Source organism: Crinia signifera, chromosome 5, assembly GCF_055691185.1.
Source record: "Crinia signifera chromosome 5, ASM5569118v1, whole genome shotgun sequence".
Taxonomy (NCBI): domain Eukaryota; kingdom Metazoa; phylum Chordata; class Amphibia; order Anura; family Myobatrachidae; genus Crinia; species Crinia signifera.
Genome location: NC_139221.1, coordinates 221,809,038 through 221,831,218, shown reverse-complemented (window position 1 = coordinate 221,831,218; position 22,181 = coordinate 221,809,038). Strand labels below are relative to the sequence as shown.

Sequence of the window (22,181 nt, the reverse complement as noted above, 5' to 3'; positions counted from 1 at the left end):
AAATGAGACGCTTGCTCAAAATGCACACATCTGAATTTAAAAAATAACTTTACTTTGTTCATTCCATTTACAAACATTTAGGTTCGTTCCTTAAGACCACAGAAACCCATTGCACATGGACTTGCTTAAAATAACTTGACACAGCAGAATGCATTAAAAGTCCACTTTAATTCTTCTGAGCCATTTCATGATGGGATTTTTCATTAAGCATCTGTGGCCTCAGAGTACATAACTTTGGGATAAAAGGCAACTGGTAAACTGTCCAATACAGGTTCCAAATAAGTTCTTACTGGCCCCTACCCAGACATATCCCAGATAAAAGCTTTGATCAAAAATCGATCCATTTGCTTATTTTAAGCATATTAAAAGAAAACTATTTGGACCATTTCTATTTTTCTATGTTTTATACAAAAAGGCTACACAATGTTCCACTTTATTCAGGATACAATTAGAGTGATTATGGATTAGTGTTCTACACTTAACTTGATCCTTAAAAATTAGAAACGGCTTAGCAATATGCACTAACTGAACACTACAGAGACTTAAAATAATACCGTAGAAAGGAAAAAAAAAAATAAAAAAAAATCTAACTACTAAGAAAAGCAAGCTAGGTCAGTACCATTACAGAGATAAAAAAAATAAAAATAAAAAAAAGAAGTCATTTAAACAAGCAAGGCTAGTGTTTTTTTGATAAGTTCCAGCTTGTGAACTATTCTTGTGCATTCTTGATGTATGAGTCACTTCCAAAATCCATTGGTATTGTTCCTCCAACCAGAAAAAAAAAAAAAAAAAAAAAAATCCAAAAAAACCCCGAACATAAAGTTAGCTTCCATTGTTCCCATAGGAAACTCAGCTTGGTTAGTGTGTCAGGCACTTTCTGAGATAACCAGCCCACCCATCGAGACCTCTCAGCAACTCTACAGGCCAATCACAATGCAAATTCAGTCTGACGATAACTGTAAAAGGAAAACCAAACAAACACTAGGTAAGATGCCAGTAGTATTTTAACAAAATATAAATACATTACTTTGTACTATATACGGTGCCATAGTATTTATTACATCACAACTTCTAACCAATACACATCAGTCTCTGCACCCACTGTTGCTTTGCGGAATAGTCTCACAGCCGCTGCCCTGTGCACACAGAATTGTGTTTGGTATAAATGCCTTGAAATTACACTTATTTTACAATGACATTATTACTGTCAAAAAAAGCAATGTTATCTTAAATGTCATATATAGAAATTCTTTATATACTTACCAAAAAATATATTATACATTTAAAGGTCAGTGTCAAACCAGGCCAGCTGATTGCTGTCACCAGGTGGCAGTCCATCCATAAGATCCTGAGCGTGGCCTAAATCGGGAAGTCCGTCAACTGGATACTCTGCTCCAGGATGATGTCCTCCCATGTCATGATCCATCATTGAGTCCATTCCCATTGCATCTTGCCCATAACCTCCAGCATGGAAAGAGCGGTAGCTGGGGTCTGGAAACAGAATGTGCGTTACACTACTGGAATGGAAAACTAAAACAATCCTAGTACTAGGCCACAGACCATCCCTGACAAGATAATACCAGTCTAGGAAGGACCGTTCACAAAACGGTGCTAATGTTTAACAGTACATCCTATAACATTTCAGAACATATAAGCCATTTTGAAAAGATTTGAAGTTCAGTATTCAGGAACAAGAGGGAAACAGAACCAGACTCACCATCCTGTCTGTAACCAAGTGGTTCTCCTTGGGCACAAATGTCAACACCAAGATCGCCAGCCTGAAAGTGGCAAGAAGTTTTTCTTTTAGTTTTTAATCAAATGGAGACTGTTTAGGATTTCAGATAAGGAACATTGTTTACCTCATTCCAAGGCATTGGTTCAGTTCTGAAAAGCGAGCTTGTAAGCTCGACAGACAAACGCTTCTTATAGTCCTGAGGCTTATCTTCAGACATACGGAATAGGACAGCTGCGGCATATGTTGCTGTGGGAGAAGTTTATAAAAAGAATTTACAAAAATATTTTCACAAGAATTAATGCAAAATAGATGCAATAGTTACAGTAGCTACATGCAGTCTAGACCAAAAAAAACAAAAAAAAACAAAAAAAAGCACATCTGCTCACCAATAGCAGCCCCATCTATGATCTCTATACCCCAGCCAAGATTTGGCAATAGAGTTCTCCGGTGTTTTAAAGGATCAGAATTGCTCATTTTTCAGAGGACAAACCCCACACAGCAAGCCAGCACACAACCCCCCCCCCCCCTCCCCAAAGCCAGCTTCTCCTCCTACTAGACCCCCCCACCGATCAAAACATTTTTATTTAGGTCATTTGAAGTCAGATCCTTACCAACTCCCTCATTCCGTGAGTGAAGTAATTCAGTGAGTGGAGCAGTAGCACCTTCAGCTTCAATAGCTTCAGCAGCCTCCTTGTCTTGGGCCAGCTCACAAAGCACACCTGCTGCTACTCTTTGGATATTCTCAATTGGAGAGTATAACAGCTAAGAGAAAGAAAAAAAAAAAAATCCCTTTTACATATTTTATTTACTCAGTTTCTTATATAGCGCACACATATTCCACAGCGCTTTACAGAGAATATTTGAACATTCACATCAGTCCCTGCCCCAGTAGAGCTTACAACCTATATTCCCTACCACATGTACACAGACATTCTAGGGTTAATTTTGTTGGAAGCCAATTAACCTACTAGTATATTTTTGGATTGTTGGAGGAAACCAGAGTAAACCCACGCAAGCACGGGGAGAATACGAGAACTCCGCACCGTTAGGGCCATGGTGGGAATCAAACCCATGACCTCAGTGCTCTAAGGCAGTAACGCTAACCATTACACCATCTGTGCTGCTAGGACCTTATTCTGGTTCACTCGCAAGGCTGCATCCAACAAACGCCGCCCTCCTGGCTTATGACACCCTTAGACTAGTCAGAAGCTCAAACAGCACAACACTTACCTGTACAAAGAGCGGAATGGTGTTTAGACCCCGTATAACGATTCTGTTATGGACATCACGAGCCAGAATATGCAGAGCTCCTGTGCAGCCTTCAACAATTTCTTCCATACGTACACCCTCCTGAAATAGGAAAAGCAAGCAAGATTTTAACTCTTGTAGGATGGAAAATTTCCCCCATCTATATATGGAAATAAGGGGCCAACCGAATGGTTCTATGCACCCCTGCTGGGCAAGTGTTTGCTCCAATTAGGTGCCCATTAGTATTGACCAGCCCAGAAGTAGTTGATTTAGCCCTGCAAAAGACCCTTCTGGAGTCAATGCACAAACCAGACTGCATACATTTCTTGCACCTCTGGAGGCTGCAAGAAGTGTGCTGATGGGAGCAATTCGATTTTGCCCAGGTGCCAATTGGCTGCTATTAGTTCAGAATCCCAGTGGAGGCTGCGGCAGACAAGTGAATCCCCCCACCAGGTGCAAATGATTATGCTGCAGCCTGAACAGCAATAGTTAGGTCTTCCCAACTAAAGCAATACTGAAAGATTGCATTAATGGTGTTCCACCCGTCGGAAATAGTAAGAGACTTAAACCCAGCTTGCACGCGATTAGAAAAATAGCCACAAAGTATTACATACCACAAACTGTTGCTGTGTCCCCCCCATGGATGTGCGCCGCTGTGTATCCTGGTGTGCACGAACCAGAAGCTGAACCAGCCTTGGAATAGCACCTTGCTCACGCAGTGGTGCATGATTAGCTGGACATAAAGCCAGATTACGGATCAATCCCACAGTTGCCTGAAAAAAAAAAAAGTTGAGTTTATATTAGGCATTATGCTTATGAATTGCATGCTGTAACAAAACGCTTTACCATGCAAGACAATAAATGATAGCAGTTGACTGCAAGCACCCTCCTCCCACCAGCACCACAGAAATGTAGTAACCAAACCCACCAGCACCAGGGCTTAAATCCACATTTATGCTACGTACCTTAATAAGTGGCCAATGAGACGGTGGGTGCAACAATTTCACCACCACAGGTAGTCCATAGTGGAGCCGCACTGCATTCTGGGCCATCTCTGCTTCCTGGTGTCTACTGGTAAGATGACGAAGTGCACATATAGCAGGCTCTGTGATGTCCTCTCTATCACCAGCACGGAGAACGGTGCGCACCAGCGCCTCAATACCACCAACTTGACAGACCATCATCTTGTTTTTGTAGTTGTTGCATGTGAGATTTGACAATATACCAGCTGCACAGGTTACCACATTAATATCATCTGAGCCAAGAAGCTGAACCAGGGTTCCCAGAAGACCCTCCATTCCCTCCTGTAATGTAAATAAAAATAGAAAGAAAAATTATTACCAAGCAACCAGGAATTCAATAACTACTTCAAAAGCGGATATCATTCTAGTGTACCTGCTTGGTTGCTGCATCTGATAGATTCCTTAAAGTCCAGAGACAATTCTGAACCAGACGCTGGCTCTGGTCAGTGAGGTGCAATCCCAAAGCTTGCATGCCACCTAGAGGGGATGACAAGAGGTTTAACAGCAAATTCACGACAATAAAGTGCAATTCTTAGCACATATGTACATTTACCATTGCTTTAAGAAGGCAACTGTATAAATCTCAATGACCATACCTGAAGTGTGTACATCGGAAGTCCCCCTACTTCAACTAGAGGGAAGTGGTTTACAGCACTATGTATCCTACATTTGTGTAGTTATAAATCACAATGTAGCCAATTACATACACACTAGTTCAGTTTAAAATATAATAACTTTCTATTTGGAATAACAGTTCAACTTTGATGCAGGAAGACTGCATTAGATTCAATTCTCTATGTTAATAGGGTGAAATATGCTCAGGAGAACTACACGCAGATTTGATTACAATCTTATCTAAAGTGTCAATGATTGACCTTTATCATACCCACATATTATAGGGTTGTACATGTTACACACTTACCAGCTTCAACAATAGCAGGCTTATTACTGGAACAGACGGACAGAACCTTCAGCACGCGACTTGTTGTCCACAGAAGTTTCTCATAACTGTAAGTCCGCATTATGGTCACCAATGCCTGAGGTCCACCACTTGCAAGGATAATCAACTAGAAGACAGAAAGAAACCTGCTGAAGACCAATAAGAGTATGCTGCATTTTTTTGGACAAAACCTCTACATGTTATGTGACATACATAGTGGAAAATACCAGATAACTGAGGGGGAAAGAAAGGTTTCAGAATGGCATTTAGTTATTTATGTATTTTAGTCTTATATAGCGCAGCAGATTCCGTTGCACTTTACAGTAGGAGAAAGTGATAAAACTACTGTAACTATAGATTGTAAGCTTGCATGAGGGCCCTCTAAGCTCCAAGTCTGTTACCCATACTGTACAATGCAAGGGCCACAAGTGGCTTTAGATTTTCTCTTCACCTGAAACAGGAGTCACTATGAAACCAACACATTGTCACAATGCAAAACATGAACATAACCATTAGATCACCAGTTATAAGACCATAACTGTGGCATCCCCTGGCAACGCAGTCAAGCATTTACATATTTCACATAACTATAGGTCTACAAAACCAGCAACTAAACAAATGTCACAGCAATACTACAATGTCAGACATGCTGACAAGTGCAAAGTTGCAATGGTCTTTGTAAAAGGGACTAGTTCATTTTATTTCCTTTTTAGCCATGTAGAGCTTAAGTGCCAGCACCTGTTCACTCATGAGCAATGTAACTGCTCCAGGGTCTGGATATGGAATCCCCCACCTACTTTGACTGGCTTTGTCAGCACTTCCAACTACTAAAATAAATAGTATATAGCATTTGTCCACGGCAACCATTTATAAATTACAGTCTATAAAAATGGGTAGATGCTTACTGGTTGCTATGGACAAATACTGCAATCAATACACTGCTTCATATTAACCCGTTACTGATAGACACAAGTAGGTTGCGCCGCGAACATGCCCTTAAAAGGCACAGATTTGTTCAACTTGCGCGTAGTTCGCTTTTATGCACTCAATAAAAAAATCACTGTTAAGGTTTTGCCTACAATATTATAGCCTTACATTTACTATAATACAGTAGTGCAGCATAATACCTTGCTTTCTTGGTTTCCATATGCCAATATTTGGAGACAGTCTGTAGTGATCGCTAGAAATTTGACATTAGTTTTATTCAGCAAGGCAACCATTTTCTGCAATCCTCCTGCCAAGCGAACAGCCATTTTCGCTCCTTCTTGATGTAAGAGAAGATTGTGTAGTGTTGTGATTGCATAAAATAGCACAGAGTCCACAGGAGACCTGAAAAAGTGCACACGTGCTGTTAAACAAAATGTCAGAGTACCCACAAAGCAGATGATAGTGTTCCCACAGCATTTCACTACACTAGGAATGGACTGGAGAGCAGATTAATCCCTCAAAAATCACAGATTTGTACTTCTGAAGAATCTACTGCTCACAAAGCAAGCATGGTATTCAAGTAGTGCAGGGCTCGACAGAACTGGGGGCCCAGGTAGCCAGTGGCCACATTTGCCAGGAAGCAAATCGCACAGGGCAGAGTGGTGGACAACCCACCCTGCTGTAGCAGAGCAGGAATGCAGTGCAGCCATTTCAAAACTTGTGACTCACAAGCCAGTTGGAGCTTGTGGTTCGGCAGCCAACCAGGAGCGGCAGCGGTAGAGGAGTCACACACCAGCCCTGAGAAAGCCAGGTGGGTTGTCCACAGCTCTTCCCAGCTGTTGTCATTACTGCGCATGGTAACTGTGGGGAGGAAAGCCCTGTGGCAGAGAATGAAGTATGCGGCACTACACTCAACCTAGCTTTTAAGAAACAATAATGTTCAAGCCCTGAATTAGTGATCGATTCTCAAGCAAGCATGTTAAGCAGGAAACCTAACACATGTAAACTCAGAGAGGCCTGCCAGATTCTGCTACACATCCATTTAATGTCTGAAGGTCACTCATGAGTAGCTTGGCAAATTAAAATAAGAAATAAACTTACCCAAGCATTTTAACCAAGGCAGGAATGCCTCCAGATTTGAAAATAGCCAGCAAGCCCTCACGATGGTGTGAGAGGTTGTGAAGAGTTCCAGCAGTGCAACGCGCGGTTTCAACATCATTAGTGTTTTGCATTGTGCGAACAATTGCAGACACCATCTGTGGAGAACGCATGATAGCATGGCGGGAGGCTTCCTTCTTCGATAGTTGATGAACCATGACAGCAGCTTTGTTAACCACAACCTAAAGAGAAAAAGCACTACTTATATGACAAATATTGGAACAAGGTTTCCAGGCTCCATTTTCAGTGTATATAGAACATTAGGAGTTGATTATAGACAAAGTTATGTACCATCATTAAGTTTCCCATTTATTAGGTGATCAATACCCTACCAGAAGGTTTAAATTGTTAAACGCGCCAGTGACCCATCAGTGCTGTATCGCACCCATCACCACTCCACTAAATTTCTCTTTACCATCTGTGCCAAACCAACTCCCAATATTTAAATTAGAGGAGGATATCCTTCACCACATCTTGATTCAAGGAACCTTAACCGGAACCCACCCAGGAACCCCATATCCCTCTACACACCCCAAGGAGCTTATTGGGACAGTCACTACTTCATGCTCCAACTGTGGATAACGGGTGATTATTAACACTGATACATGCACCCCTCCTTGACTTATGACAATGTCTATTTTAGTATAATTATTTTTCCATGTAAAACCATGCATACTTCATTTAGCGCAGCAATACCAACCCCTTTTTGCCAATTTAAAACCATACCTGGTCCTCATCATTGAGCAGCTTTGTCAGCTCTGGGATAGCCCGAGTAGCCAGTTCAGCATCATCTTGGTAGTTTATCAAGTTGACCACAGCATGTTTTAGCATCTGTGACGGTTCAGCCAAGCGCTGCACATTGGTGGGATGAGCAGAGTCAAACTGTGTGGAAGGGATCTGCATGCCTTCGTCTAGCGTTTCAGGAAACATGGCAGCACGCACTCTCTGTGCTCTGGTCATTGCAAATTGCCCATCGATGTCTTCAAAAGACAAAAAAACAAAAATTTAGATTTGCCAGCACACAGTAGAATTAGGTTTGAAAATGCATGCCAGATAGCACCTGTACCTGTTACTTGATCTTGAGTGAAAGGCTGGGAGAAGCCTTGCTCCCATTCATACAATACTTGTGATGTATCCACATCTTCGTCATCTGGATTTCCTTTACCACTCAAAGATGGGGCAGTTGTGGTTGCTCCAGAATGAATGCCAGAATCCAGGTAAGACTGTTGCTGCCAGTGGCTGACTGCCGCTTTCCTATCTGGTTCCATAGCCATGTCTAGCTCCATTAAGTCCGCTATAGGAGAAAGAAATGAAAAGCTGTAGAACACAAATGTCTGAGGGTAAAACTTATTGCACACATTTCTATTAAATTCTGAAATGGCTTTAATTAAAGTTAGTGACTTACTGGCATACCTTACCAGTGCAGGGAACAACAAATGAAATTGCTTAAATTGTCCACGTAGTAAAAGTTATATAGGAAGCGAAGCACAGCCCCACCCCCCCAAATGCAAATTCTGTATTTGTTGAAGCCTCAGATAAGCTTGTGAACATAACAAAAAGGTTATGAAGAGGTTTCTCGCCTTACAGTGGTCTTCACTGAAGGCTAGGTTATACAAGAATGGCCTACTGACCCATAGAAAAAAAAAAATATCTTACCCTGAGTTGCCATGTTTCAGTCTTCCGAGAAAAGTCTGGGCTTTACAAGTCTACAAGAAAAGAAATAAATACTTCAGAAATAAAGTAAACCGAGGAAATACAGACAGTCAACTATAGAATTGGGCAGCTAGACTTTCTGGTGGTAACCCAAGCAAACACGTTACACTAGTCTCCGATCACCATGTGATACTTATTTTGCTGGCAGTTATGGCTTTGCAGCACAATACAAAACACTTTAGTCAGTTATTAGTGATTACCAATGCTGCATCTACTTGGGAGTTTGTAGGTTTTTCAGATTGCCAGAAAGCCAAACTAGAGCATGCATGCCAGCCAACTGGTTTTGAAAAAATAAAAAAAAAAACCATTAGAAATTGTATAGCCGCTACCCCCCCCCCCCCCCGACATCAATGTAAGAAACACTGGGCAGAACCTGATCACTCCCTGACCTTAATCCGTTCTTTAAGGAGACAGCCAGAATACAGAGGAAACTGGTTCGTCAGCCATTTGGTACAGGCCGAGAAACCGCTTTACAAGGAAAATATTGTAGTAATCGTTACTGTAATTAAATTTGGTAACATTTTTATTTTGTGCCTACACAGTCTCTAGAGCACTGCATAATACTATCTAATCATTTTCAGCCCCTACCCAAACTCCACTTAAGCCATTCTGTAGCACAGCCACATACTGTACATTCACACAAACCTCTTATCGTAAAGAGAGGTTTGGACTCAGAAAACCAATGCAAAGTAGGGAGAATAATTCTACACAGAGCCGTAGCGGGAATCACTGCCACTGTAACTCTAGCACCCCTTTTAAAAAGTTGATGCAGATATAGATATTCAAGGGACAAGGGTTAACCTAGGTCCAGTGACCCAGGAATCCTAACAAGCCCCCAGAGTTGATGCCACCCAGTACCAGTTTGCCATACAGGAAAGAGTAGGCACCAGGAGATTCTCATCTAGGGCTATCACTGCTCACGTGTCCAGTGATGTTGCTGACCTCACAATAAGCCAAACGAAGCTATCAGTCTGGAAGCGGTCTCAGCCAAGGCGCATACAAAACCCCTGGTTTTAAATATAAAAGCATTTTAATCTTCGTGCCTGCACTTAGTTTGACCTTAGGTTAGTGCAGTTTTTGGCAATTGATACTTTATGACAGGACTCGACCAACCCCGGGCGCCAGGTCACCACGGCGACCATATTTTCCTGTCTGGCGACTAAATTCTGGCCTGCTGAGGGAGAGATTAGATGCAGTGGCGTGTCCCAGCTCGCCTCTTGTCTGCATCCTGTGTGCGGCTTCCCTGTGCCCAGCTCTCAATAAGATTTGACACTGCAGCCACATGAGGTAAACCCAGTTCTTTGCAGCTTCCTCCCTTCCCGCACCTGCCGGAGATCCCCAGCTCTAATCAGTGGTGGGGGCACCGTTGGCTGTTATATGCGGAGTGGCTGCTCCGCTATTTGCTGCAGCTATGTGCGCTTCCTCTGTGCAGGAATCTTCTACACATTGGCAGCTGCTGACACTGGGTGTCTGTCTCTGAGGTGAGGGGGAAGACAGGTGGCTGAAGGGGAAACAAATTGTAGTGCCCACTGCTGCCCTTGGTAAGGTAGTTTGCATTTATAATGACATTTTTTTTTTTTTTAAGCGCTGCCTTATTACACTTGTATTACAGCAAAACCCCAGAAACATTGCACCTGATCAAAGCAATAAAACTTTGCATTAGATACAGCAATTATTGGGTTGAGTTTGTCTGGAGAGATTCTTAAATCCAGACCTTGGACCACACCAACAGTGAATGTTCTCCCATAGCTCCTTGCTGGAGCGCAAGTGTATTACGGACTGACATTAAGAGATTCACAGTTGCTCTAACTTCACTAGTTATTCTGTACTGAGACCTGGAAAACATGCACTGTTAGTGTTTCAATTACTGGATTTGAGAAGCACAATTCTACAAGGTCAGATAGCTGCAAAATTGTGCTAACACTGAGAATTACACCAGCCAAAGTCTGCAATTTTCACAAATGTAGCAAAGGAATGCTCTTTCAATAGCTGCTAGCCATACCCAGATAGATGAGTGAGCTATTCCATTGAGGTTGTGGCTACACATTACACAAATATTTTATTCAGTTCGAATGATTTACTTATGAACCGCTTAAATGGTTCAATATAAACTTGCTGGCTAGGGATGTGACAGAACTACATATGTTTAACAAATGTTTATTTTAAATAAATCCTCAGACTTCATGAGAATTCAGTGTTTAAAATAGTTTGTTTCACCAGCCTGGACAGATAACATTTTGTTGGGGGTCAAATTAATTCAGCGATATGCACCAGGAAACACTGACTCTGCTGTTTACATCTTGACCATATACAAAACACTCATCACTACTTTCAATGCACACTTATATGGGGCGCAAAGAAAAGCCGCTACAGCGATGTGTATGCTAATATGCACTTTATTTGAATTGCCTCCTTAAGTATGGGAAAATTACTATATTCTTGTAAAGGAGCATCCAACAGACTGTTTTGTAAAGACATCACTACAATATGCTTCACTACAAATTAGATTTAAGTGTAGTACCCTTTATTATGTACAACTATGAATGAGCCAAAATATCTTCTGGCAACAAGAATGCCAATGTTAATGATTCAATTACAGCATGTGCACCAATACCGTATATACTGTTGACCAAACAATGCCGCAATTTAATCCACCAAGATTAGTCACTGCAGGAAGACAAAGAAAAAACACCACCTTCCATATAGGATATTCCTAGAACCCATTTGCTGGACATCAGACAGCACTAAAGCTCTTTAGAACAAATTATAGTTTTATTTTTGTAAATGTTTGTTCACAGCAGGTGGTGGAACCTTTGGGGTTATTTGAATTCAGTGCAGTGGCTGCCTTTGCTGGGTGGAAGAGAAGTAATGTTCTCCTTGCACCAGAAGCAAGCACGAGAACTAGCAATTCCATACATTACAGTGATGCACAGCAGAATATTTCAGCAAAATGATAAATTGAATCACCCTTATAGTGTGTACACTGTGCGATATGGCTTCCAATGTTGCCGATATAGTGAACATCAGAAGCCATAGCGCATGATGATTGTATTTTTTTTAGGGCTTGCAAGCCCGATGCGCGCTCCACCGTGTGAGTGAAAGTCGGCGGTCAAATAGAGAGGGCAGCCAAGACTATATATAGAGCAGATCTGCACTATATAGTCAAAATTGTGGCACTGCGTGCATGCCATGCGAGTCCCGATACGATAGTTTTGGAACTCGCATAGCACGCAATATCTACCGTGTGTACACACCATTAAATAAAAATCCTGTTTTTTATAAAAATCAGTCTCACTAAATATTTACAACATTTGTAGCTCAAAACACTGCATTTAAATTGTATTATGTAATATTGAAAGGATAACGCACTAGCAAAGTTTTATACTGTTCCAGCTCTATATAAACTGCAATAAGTCCCAAAAAAAAAAAAAAAAAAATACCAAGGGGCACAGCTCATAACTCACTAAAGCCCCCCATACACACTAGACGATATAATAAAAAAGGTAGCACTCAAGAGTGCTACAGCTCAGAAAGCTTTTTTTTTCTTCTAGTATAGCTTTTTTCAACCACTGTGCCGAGGCACACCAGTATGCCTGGAGATGTTCTCAAGTGTGCCCCCCAGATCTAGAGATGTCCACCACCAGTTCAACTGTTATTCACTCTTGCATTCATGTGGGGGCCAATATATTTTATTTTTTACCCAAGAGGACTAGTATGATTTTTGCATATGAGGGGCAAGGAGTTTGTTTTTCCCCTGTAGAGGCCAATGTTATTTTCCCTGTGGGTGTCGGATGGAGTGTTTTTTTAGTATATTCTGCGGTGTGCACAAGTTGAAAATCATGGTTCTAGTGTGTACACCCAACATTAGCAAGGAACACTCCCATGCATCTTTAACACCAGCAGTCTTCCGAACATATACCTGCATGTTCAGCGGGTCCTGGCATAATCACTAAACGACAAACCACCCGTGCCAGATATTGTTCCCTATATCAGCAGCAGTCAACATTGCCTAGTGTTTTGTAAGCTTGCAGCAGGCCTTGCTACCTCCATGTCTGTCTCTTGCCCAGTTTGTCCTATCATGGTTTGCAACTGTAAAGCACAACGGAATCTGCTGCGCGATATAAGAAACTAAATAAAAAGCATTTATTGGGCTCATATCTACGCATATTTGCATTGCATACAGAGGCCAAGTAGCAAATCAAAGCTTAAGTCCCCCTTACAATAATGCAATGCCAACACATTGCTACGATTGATCACATGAAAATATGCAACATTGCACGTCATCATGCAATTGAAATTTGAGGCGCGTTCTCATTGAAATCACAGGTACTACAGGTTGCCAAGAATATTTGTTGCAGCCCTGGCTAGGATCACATGATACATTGTATGCAAAAGGACCATACAATGTATCATATGCAATCCTGCCCCCAGCAGCTTTAGGGTGGCAATCATGTTGAAAAGACAGGTGCTTGTGCACAACAATGTACAGAATTCAAGCATGTTGATGGTAGTGATGGTGGGGGAAGCAAGCCATTTTAGTACACCTTTTTATAGTTAACTTCATTGCATGTAATGTTTTCAAAGCCACCAGTAGGTAATTCCTTGGATCAGTTTGTCACTTTAGCCAGAAATTTATACCTTCAGATTTTGCATTTATTGTGTGGGCGGTGAATTTAGGTATTTATGTTCTACTGTTATGCAGCACCCCATATCATTTAGTGTGGCTACTTGGCCCAGGCTGTCACACTAGGGTTAATCAAAATGAGAGGATTTGAGAACATTGGCGGCTGGGTATACAGAGATGACAGCACCTGAGCAGGTAGATTATCTACATCTCATTTTAAAAGCCACCAATGTATTTCTCAGTCTGAACTAACAATTTATTGTAATTATTGTTTGGTAATGGTGGGATTTATCAAGGGGAGACGCATTGAGGAAGTATACACACCCAATAAAATAGTCATTACAAGTCCATAGCTCAATCACTAAAAACCATGCTGAAGTGTCTATTTATCAGCAACACACGACTGGTTATTTTTAAAAGTTCTAGTCTATCACCAATGGCTGGTCAAATGGAACACTTCGCAAGTCACTTTTGGGTTTTGTTAAGTCAATGTAATACATAACAGTAAAGTAATTCAGTTAAAAAAGGTTTGTACCCAGGCAACAAGCATAACAATGAGCGTCAATGACAAGCCGCTCAAGAGACCATATGTACCCCTGTCAGCAGCCCTAGCCAAACAAGGAGTAGCCTTACTGGAGCAAGGTCATCAGGATATGCCGCTTTGTAACATATCACCAACATTGATCAGTGTTTTGGGGATTTCGTGCTCCCTAGTGACAAACATTTGGTTTAACGTGCGGCACTGCCCATGAAGTCAATCAACATTGCATATACTAAAGTCACTCCTGTGTGTACACGCTATCTGTGCGTACTGAAGTCTGACAAGTGCCCAACTTCATATGTGAAGCTTCCGAATTGATGCCAATGTAGTGCCAGAAGGAATGACCATCTCATGAGCCACACAACAGAAGCCCTATAAGCAGTAAAGGTGCCTATACATGGTACAATATTCTCATGCATTTTGAACTAGATCGAATCACATGCAAGTCAATCGGGACCTAGGTCAAAAAGCATGGGCTGCACAGACTTTGTGCTGTGCGTTGGGATGCCCGTGGGAGTGCGCATAGCACCCTCGCACTGGTAATTCCACTAGTCATCAACTTCTAAGACACCCATTTACGAACAAAGGCATCAAAACACCGCACTAGATGTCTTCACTTAACCACCATGGCAAAGCATAAGTAATAAGAGTGTTGAAACCAGTGACAAGAGGACACTGTTGCTTTGACACCAGAAGCACAATAAATGTTACTAAGGTTCAGTTATGGAGGTTGCATGAAACAATCAAGAATGTTGAGTCTAAAGATATATATGTAAATAAAATCCAATGGACTTTAAATTAGTAGAGTTTATGAACATTACTTTTAAATGCTGAAAGCACTGTGTTTAAAAAGTTTAAACATGGTATAGAGCGAGAAACAAAATCGAAAAAAAAAAAACCCCAGAAGAAATCTACGTGACAATCTGGTCTAAAAGTGCTCAGCAAGGCTGCATCCAGCAGTTAGGGATGACTTTGCTCACATAATCACTTCTCAACACTGCTCGTTTCATCATTGACAACAGTTAACTAGACCTACCTATGAGCATTTGGACAAAGCTTTAGGCAATACGTTCAAGCCGAACAAGACTATACTGTATACGAAGCAACAATAAAATGAAGTGTGAACAAACCAAGTTTGTTCATTAAGAAAACTTGCATAGTATAAGTTCCAGCCCTCACCACCATTTGTGCAGCTATACAACTTGGGGGTGGGGTCAGGGCAGGCAGCAGGGAAATGCTAGGTTCTGGTTTCCCTGCCAGACGCTTATGTTTATTATAGGTTACTGAAAACTGGCTGAACAAATGCAAGAGATACACAAGCCTACTGTTCCTTCAGAGCAAGCCCCATTTCCTCCCTGGGACTGTCACATTCCAGCTCAACCATTTATCCAATCAGTGCCTGCATACTTCTGGGAGGGAAAGGAAAATGTATGCAAGCAAGACCACCCTTCTGAGAAAACGGCTACAGATTTTAATTAAAAGGTTACACTGTACTAGGTTTTATGTAAATGCTTCTGCAGTACAGACCTAGCAGTTATTCTGCTGTACTGTGAAACACGAATATTTAGTGCTAGAAGGAAACAGATCACACAATACAAAAGGTTCTAGTTATAGTGACGGTATTCTGTTGTACCAGTGATACAACTTATGTCCTGCAACAATTAGAGCAGCCTAGATGATGTATGGTTGGAACCTCTGGTTAGGTATACGACAGCAATGCCAGCACACTAGTCCGTTTACATACTACATTAGGTGTAGGTTCTAGCTGGATTCTACATAAACAGTTTCCCACAGACAAGCCCCAGATGCTGCGGATAGATGGTTGCTGAGGTGCATGCAGGTTTCCAGAAAAACAAACTTGTGTATTGTCTGTAGCAGAGGGAACTCTGTATAAGAGAAGGGGGAGGGGAGAGCCTGACTTGTCTGCACCTCCGCCCTAGATAAAGCCATTTTAAAAGAACTACAGGAGTTTCACGAGGGCTAGAGATCAGGTTTCCTATGTACTACAGCAGACAATAGGCAAGTGCTAGGAGTCTCAGGCACAGCAGCAGGAACAGCTGCAATACACTAGAAGGGGCACAGAAGTCAGGGGTGCCCCCGGCAAATGCTGCACTGCCATTTACACACAACCACAAACCAGGGGCATCACACACACACAAACACGGCAGAGAACACCTAATGGGCAGAGAGAACCAATGCATCAGCATTACACAGCGCCGGGCACAGCGGGCAAAGGCTGGGTGTAGTCTGGCCAGCAGCAATGCCAGCCCAGTAACAGGCACTGTGACCCCCATACCCACACTTGTGCCCCCTGCTGCGGCTCCATGGGACAGGCGCCCCGCCATTACACGCCGGCACCACCCACACCTCATAGTCCGCCGGAGTACGGCATAGAATGGGATATACGCACCGTGTGCCCGGGTCACAATGCCGTCCGGTGTTGGCCTCCTCCTCCTCCACCAACCCCGTTATCCGTAATCCCCGTCCCGCCTTCCGGAGTCACGCCACGGGCGGTGCGGTACCGGAAAGATGATCTTATTTCACGGCTTTCGAATTTAGCTTAATCCCAGCGTTAGTTCGTCCTCGGCCGGCGGCTCCACCTCGAACCTCACCCTCCACACAGCGCAGCGACACACAGGCTTAAAATGGCGCCGCACACTGTGGTTTTATACTAGGACTCTTCGTCTAGCCTCGGTGTATCCTTCCGCCAACACTGCACGCATCGGGAGGAGGGAGACATAACACAGGGACAGGGGGCGGAGTGATACAAAAATAGTCCCGCCTATCCGTCTCTTGGTTTTCTGGTGCTGCATGGCGTGCGGGCGGCTGCTGCCGCTGTGTACATTGTTGGCGATAGGAAAGGGCAGAGAACATCCCCCCCTGAGCTCTGCCCTTGTTACCTGCTCAGCAACCTAGTCTCGGGTCGTACATTCGCACCGTGCTGGAACAGGGAGGCAGGGAAAGGAATTTTTAATGCAGTAAACAGTACAGTTTGGTATCATGTAGCTCTGTGTTTTAGAGCACACACATTTGTCTATCTGTAAACGGTAGTCGACTGATAGACGGGAACAGCATACAACCCGGCGTGTCCTCTAGCTGCTGCTATGCTGAGTATGCTCCCACCAGGTGAGGGGCGGAGGAGGAGGAGGAGGCTGCTGCTGCTGCTGCTGCTGGGGATACTCATTGTGAGGAATGGAAATGGAATCAGATTGGGTACCGCGGAGTGATCCCAGACTTGTAATGCGGCCCACGCACCTTTTCCCCGGGGTTGGAATGTGGAGCTAGATAGAGGAAGGCAGAGCCTGAGACAAAGAGGGAGGGGGTGGGGAGCATTAACCCGTCACACGCCCGGCCAAACTTTTCCACTTCCTGATACTTACTTTGTTTTCCCGTCCTTCCTTAACACCTAGGTATTTTAAGTTGAGCTCCGGCATCATACGCTATACTATGTACTAGCACAGGTAGGGAGATGCACTCTAACGATATTATATGATACTAGCACACAGGAATAAGTCAGTTTAGAAGCATGCTTGTATGCTAGTAAACATAGGGTTTATACAGCATATGCAAGTGGCGGTATCCTTGCTACAGCTATTTAATATTTCTGAAGGCATTTATTAAGGCCCATACACACTGGGGGATTTTGAGCTTAAAGCCGCTCAGATTTGTCGTTTGATTTTGAGCTGATGCACGTACCCCCATCATCGCTAGCGGCTGCTGTTTATCTGCTGATATTACCAGCAGATGACTGACGGGGTGGACAACTTTCCATAGCACCCTGCTATGGAAAGTTGTCTGCCCCGGGAAAATCGCTTATACGGGCAAAAATCGCTCAGTGTGTATGCACTGTGCGATTTTCAGCCCTGCGATTTTCCTCATCATCACTGTCCGTACACGCTGGGCAAGAGCCTGGAGAGAGATACAATTGTGGGAGATAAAGTACTAGCCAATCACCTTCTGACTTACATTTTATAGGCTGTGTTTGAAAAATGACAAGAGCTGGTTGGAACTTTATCACTCTCAAGTTTATCTTTCTCCGTGCTTTGATAAATACCCCCCTTACACAGTATAAATATAAAGGGGTGCAGTGTGTGGCGCAAACAGACCCACAGGTTGGCCACTATAATTTTTTTTTCCAATACTTAAGTTACAGACACTTACCTCCCAACTTTTGCACCTTCAGAAGAGGGACACTCGCATGTGCCCAAAAAGGGGGCGTGTCTTATGTAAATGAGGGACACTGCCGGGTGGGGTCGGGACTGTCCCAAACGATATATAACGCTCAGTGTCCCGTTTGCATCAGCGACCAGAGATGGTCGCTGATGAAAAAGAAACGGCAGTGGAAATCAGCTGTTCGCAGGAGCATGTTCCTGCGACCAGCGATCACTATGGGGGAGAACACGGGAACAAGCACCCGGCAATATATCGCCGGTGCACACTCCCATCGCGGGCAATATGGTCGCTCAGCGACCATATTGCCCGCGATATTAGACAAAATCACCCCCGTGTGTACACAGCCTTACATCTTTGTTTAAATATATCTTCCTCTGAAGAGCCGCATTCTCAAAAATAATTAAATAAAGACTTAATTAAAAAAAAGAAGAGCCGCATTCTGAGATGACTACAGGCCAGAATTATACATTTGTACTTAAATATACTGTTTATTCTTCCACAAAGCAGACTAAAGGCCTCCATACACTATGCAATTTGGGCACGATTTTGCCCGATTCGGATGAATCGGACCGTAAAATCGGCCCAAATCGCATATGGAGACATCCCCTCCGACCCGATGCGCGGCCCCATGCGCATCGGATCGGAGTCGGCAGGTCGGACGGGCTGCACATAAGATTTTCTAAATCCGCCGGTCGTTGGTAAATCCGCCGGTCGTTGGTACAGGTCGCTGGACTTTCCTGCATGCAGAAAGATCAGCGACCAATTGTTAGCGATGTGTACCAATCATTTCATGTGTATGCACGATGAACGTTTTGGTAAGGCTGATTGACTGGCTCCCTCTCTCTCCACCATCGTTAAAGATAAATGGTTCATGTGTAATCATTTGCTCAATCGTTCATCATTTGTCACCAAATCGTTTTGTGCAGGAGTTCAGAAGAAATTGTTAAAGACATTGAATCGTTGACCAAATCTATCCGTGTGTATGCACCTTAAATCTTATGAGTTGTTGAAATCATGGTTTTCAGTTTCACAATCTGTGTTTTTCTTTCTCTCTGCACATTTGGCAGACCAAAAGGCCATAACTAGCAGCTCAGCTTCAGGCTGGTAATATCAGCATGGGCTCATACAAATGCAAATGAGTCACTGGAATGTGCTTCATAAATTGCATCCCTCTACATGTGTGTGTATATTATGGTACACTTTACTTAATGCAAATCTGACTCTATGGGGCATATCTATTCATAATTGTAGACTTACCACATTTTGTTAACACTCTGTATCATAGCAGATATATTAATTTTTAATGAAAATATTCCTACAACAGTAGCGATAATTGCTGTCCCTGCCAGTAACTTCCCCAGCAATTTTGTCATGAGCACAGTGTCAGTTTCCAGGATCGGAACCAGGACTGAACTTCTGGGAGGGAAAGATCTCTCTTCCGATACCATGCTGAAGATGGTGTCAACTAATGTGGCCAAGCACTAAAAAGCAACGTTTTTCAGGGTTTAGTACATAGGGGTCAAAGTGTAGTCCCTAATAATGGAGACTGTGATCTGTAGTGCTAACTAGCATTCTGTAGGAGATTTCTGTGGAATCTGCATAATGCTATTAGTACACAGCTGAAACTTCAGTTTCTACATAAATGCTTTATACATAGGTATCTATCTATCTATCTATCTATCTATCTCTCTCTGTCACCATGTTTTGAACGACAAAACATCAGTGTGAACATGAACCAATTTACTTCTGTGACCCAACCTCAACAGCCAGCTCTACAATAAAGGTATACATTTACATTATGATTGATTGTTTGATTTTATAGACCTCCTATGTCAGTGTAACATGGAAACAGCTTGTACACTGGGGTTTGCTTGCTATTCTTGCTTCCACATACAGGAGATTGATTTATCTCCTGCTGCATCTGTGCAACTGCATTTGCTAAATCTACAGTATAACAGTTATCATATGCTTTTTGGGTACTAGAAGCTATAAAACAGCTTTAGGAAAACTAGTTATGGTGAAGCTGATGTCTAACAATTTGGCCTCAATTCCCCCAATTTCGATACAATCTCGACCGATTGTATGTAAATTGGGCATGTTTTGGCATGTTTCCGATGTACAGTATACACTTGTTGGTGGAAAGAAATACAAAAGGAATGATTTGCACTTTCTTATATGAGCATTATATTCTATTTTTCAGGCATTTGAAGCAATGCTTCATTATATCATAGTTGAGAGGGCCTTATACTTATATATTAATATTAATGTTATTTATATAGCAATTTTCTTCCATTAGGACCCAAAGTGCTTTACATTTACCTTTACAGCACGAAAAAAAAAAAAAAACTTAACAGTGAATATTAATGAAATGCTTGTGAGAACAAGAAAGCCTTGAGTCTATTTTTGAAGGATTCTACTGTGGGGGCCTCTCGCACTGTGCGAGGAAGAGAGTCCCATAGAGTCAGAGCCACAAAGCTGAAAGCTCTACCCCATTCAGCCAGATTCTATTTAATAATAAGAGGCCAATGGAGAAAGACAATTCTACAAACAAAATACACTATTACATGGTACTAGAATGATCATCTAGATTGGCCATACATCAGAGCTACCAGCTTGCGATCCAGATTGTGTCCAGACTAGCAGGGCGGGGCTAAAAACAGTGAGAGGAGTTAAACAGGATGAAACAAAAGAGGGAATAGAAAAGGAATTGCAATACATGATATAAAAAAATGGATAAAATGGGCGTGAGATTAATAAAGGTGGAATAAATGGGTGTGAGATTAAGAAAGGGGAATGCCTATGCTCTTGTATTTTTAAAAACTTAAGTTTATCTTTAACCTCTTATCAAAAAGAAAAACATTCATTGTATGTCCCCCAGCGTGCCCCCATAAACTGTATGTCCCCCAGCCTGCCCTTTCACTGTATATTCCCCTGCCTGCCCCCATTCACTGTATGTCCTCAACTCTGCCCCTTCACATTATATTCCCCTGCCTGACCATCCTTCTCTGTATGTCCCCCAGCCTGCCCCTCCTTCATTGTATGCTCCCCAATCTGCACCCATTCACTCTGTCCCGTAGCTTGCCCCCCCCTTCTCTGAATGTCTAGGGGTTGGACACACACTCACCCGAAAGCCGCCAAACCTATCTCACTCTCGGGGCCGGCACCTCCTCACTGCTGCAGACAGCAAGGTAAAGAAAGGCGCGCTCACTGGGACTTCACCTTTAGTGTCCTGTGCTGTGCATCCTGCAGCTGAAGATCTTTATTACAAAGACACATTACAAAATATGATGTTTTTTAAACACTGGTAAATTTGATGTTTGTTGGATACATGTGTGGTAAAGACACTGAGGAAAATACATGCTTTTTGTGTTATTTATATGTTAAACTGTAACACCAGAAGTCACATTATTAACCTCCTTGCAACAAAAATTTACATATAACTGGATCATGCGACAACCGACAACTGCCTTTAATGATCTGGTTAGAGGACATTAATGAATTTTAGAGACAATATTGTGCATGAACATGACAGAAATCTCTCCGTATAATTCTAGGCCAGCACTGTGTCACTGTAGACATCTGGCTGCAGCCACTTCCTGATATGTTGTTATATGCAGGAAGCAGAACAGACTGATTTTGCTCTCAGTTCAATGGAAACGAGGGCAGTATTTTGTGCCAGAACTGACAACTTCCTCTTGCTCTCTACAATAGCTGATTCCTGACTTTGTTTAAAGGAACATACCCCACAACACAACATGGGTATATTCAAAAACAGAAATGCAGTGAGTATTTCTTTCTCTGAAAACAAACAGAAGCTGCAGTGCTTTGCTTCCATAGAAGAGATCCTGCAAAATGTAAATGCAGAATACAGCGTACTGCTATATCAATTATTTTCATAGATTCCTCCATCTAATTTATAAAATTGAAATATATTGGCCTTTTTAATCATAATAATAATTTTATTTATATAGCTCTTTTCTACAGCAGGACTCTAATGTAGGGTACACACCAGGACGACCCGTCGTCAGTGTCTCGTCCGACCCGCTCACGGTGACGCGGGGGGGCACGACCCGCTCACGATGTGCACCGTGAGCGGGTCC

The 22,181-nt window shown here is 42.6% G+C and overlaps 1 protein-coding gene across 1 annotated transcript; it reads right to left on the bottom strand.

The window, feature by feature from the left end:
• Positions 1 to 31: 31 nt before the first annotated feature.
• CTNNB1 (catenin beta 1) lies at positions 32 to 16,573 on the bottom strand. Its single transcript, XM_083188568.1, has 16 exons — positions 16,319 to 16,573; positions 8,687 to 8,736; positions 8,097 to 8,324; positions 7,757 to 8,010; positions 6,974 to 7,212; positions 6,073 to 6,274; positions 4,928 to 5,072; positions 4,379 to 4,482; positions 3,949 to 4,287; positions 3,598 to 3,756; positions 2,966 to 3,085; positions 2,347 to 2,497; positions 1,860 to 1,981; positions 1,718 to 1,778; positions 1,264 to 1,491; positions 32 to 956 (listed from the first exon to the last, which is right to left on the bottom strand). The coding sequence occupies exons 2-15, from the start codon at positions 8,697 to 8,699 to the stop codon at positions 1,283 to 1,285; spliced, it is 2,346 nt and encodes a 781-aa protein (XP_083044694.1). The 5' UTR covers positions 8,700 to 8,736; positions 16,319 to 16,573; the 3' UTR covers positions 32 to 956; positions 1,264 to 1,282.
• Between the last annotated feature and the right edge of the window lie 5,608 nt (positions 16,574 to 22,181).

Coding starts and splice junctions, on each gene's coding strand:
- CTNNB1 (XM_083188568.1), bottom strand. Junction 7,213..7,756: donor TGCTCAATGATGAGGACCAG/GTATGGTTTTAA, acceptor TTTTCTCTTTAG/GTTGTGGTTAACAAAGCTGC. Junction 1,982..2,346: donor CTCACGGAATGAGGGAGTTG/GTAAGGATCTGA, acceptor CTTCTCCCACAG/CAACATATGCCGCAGCTGTC.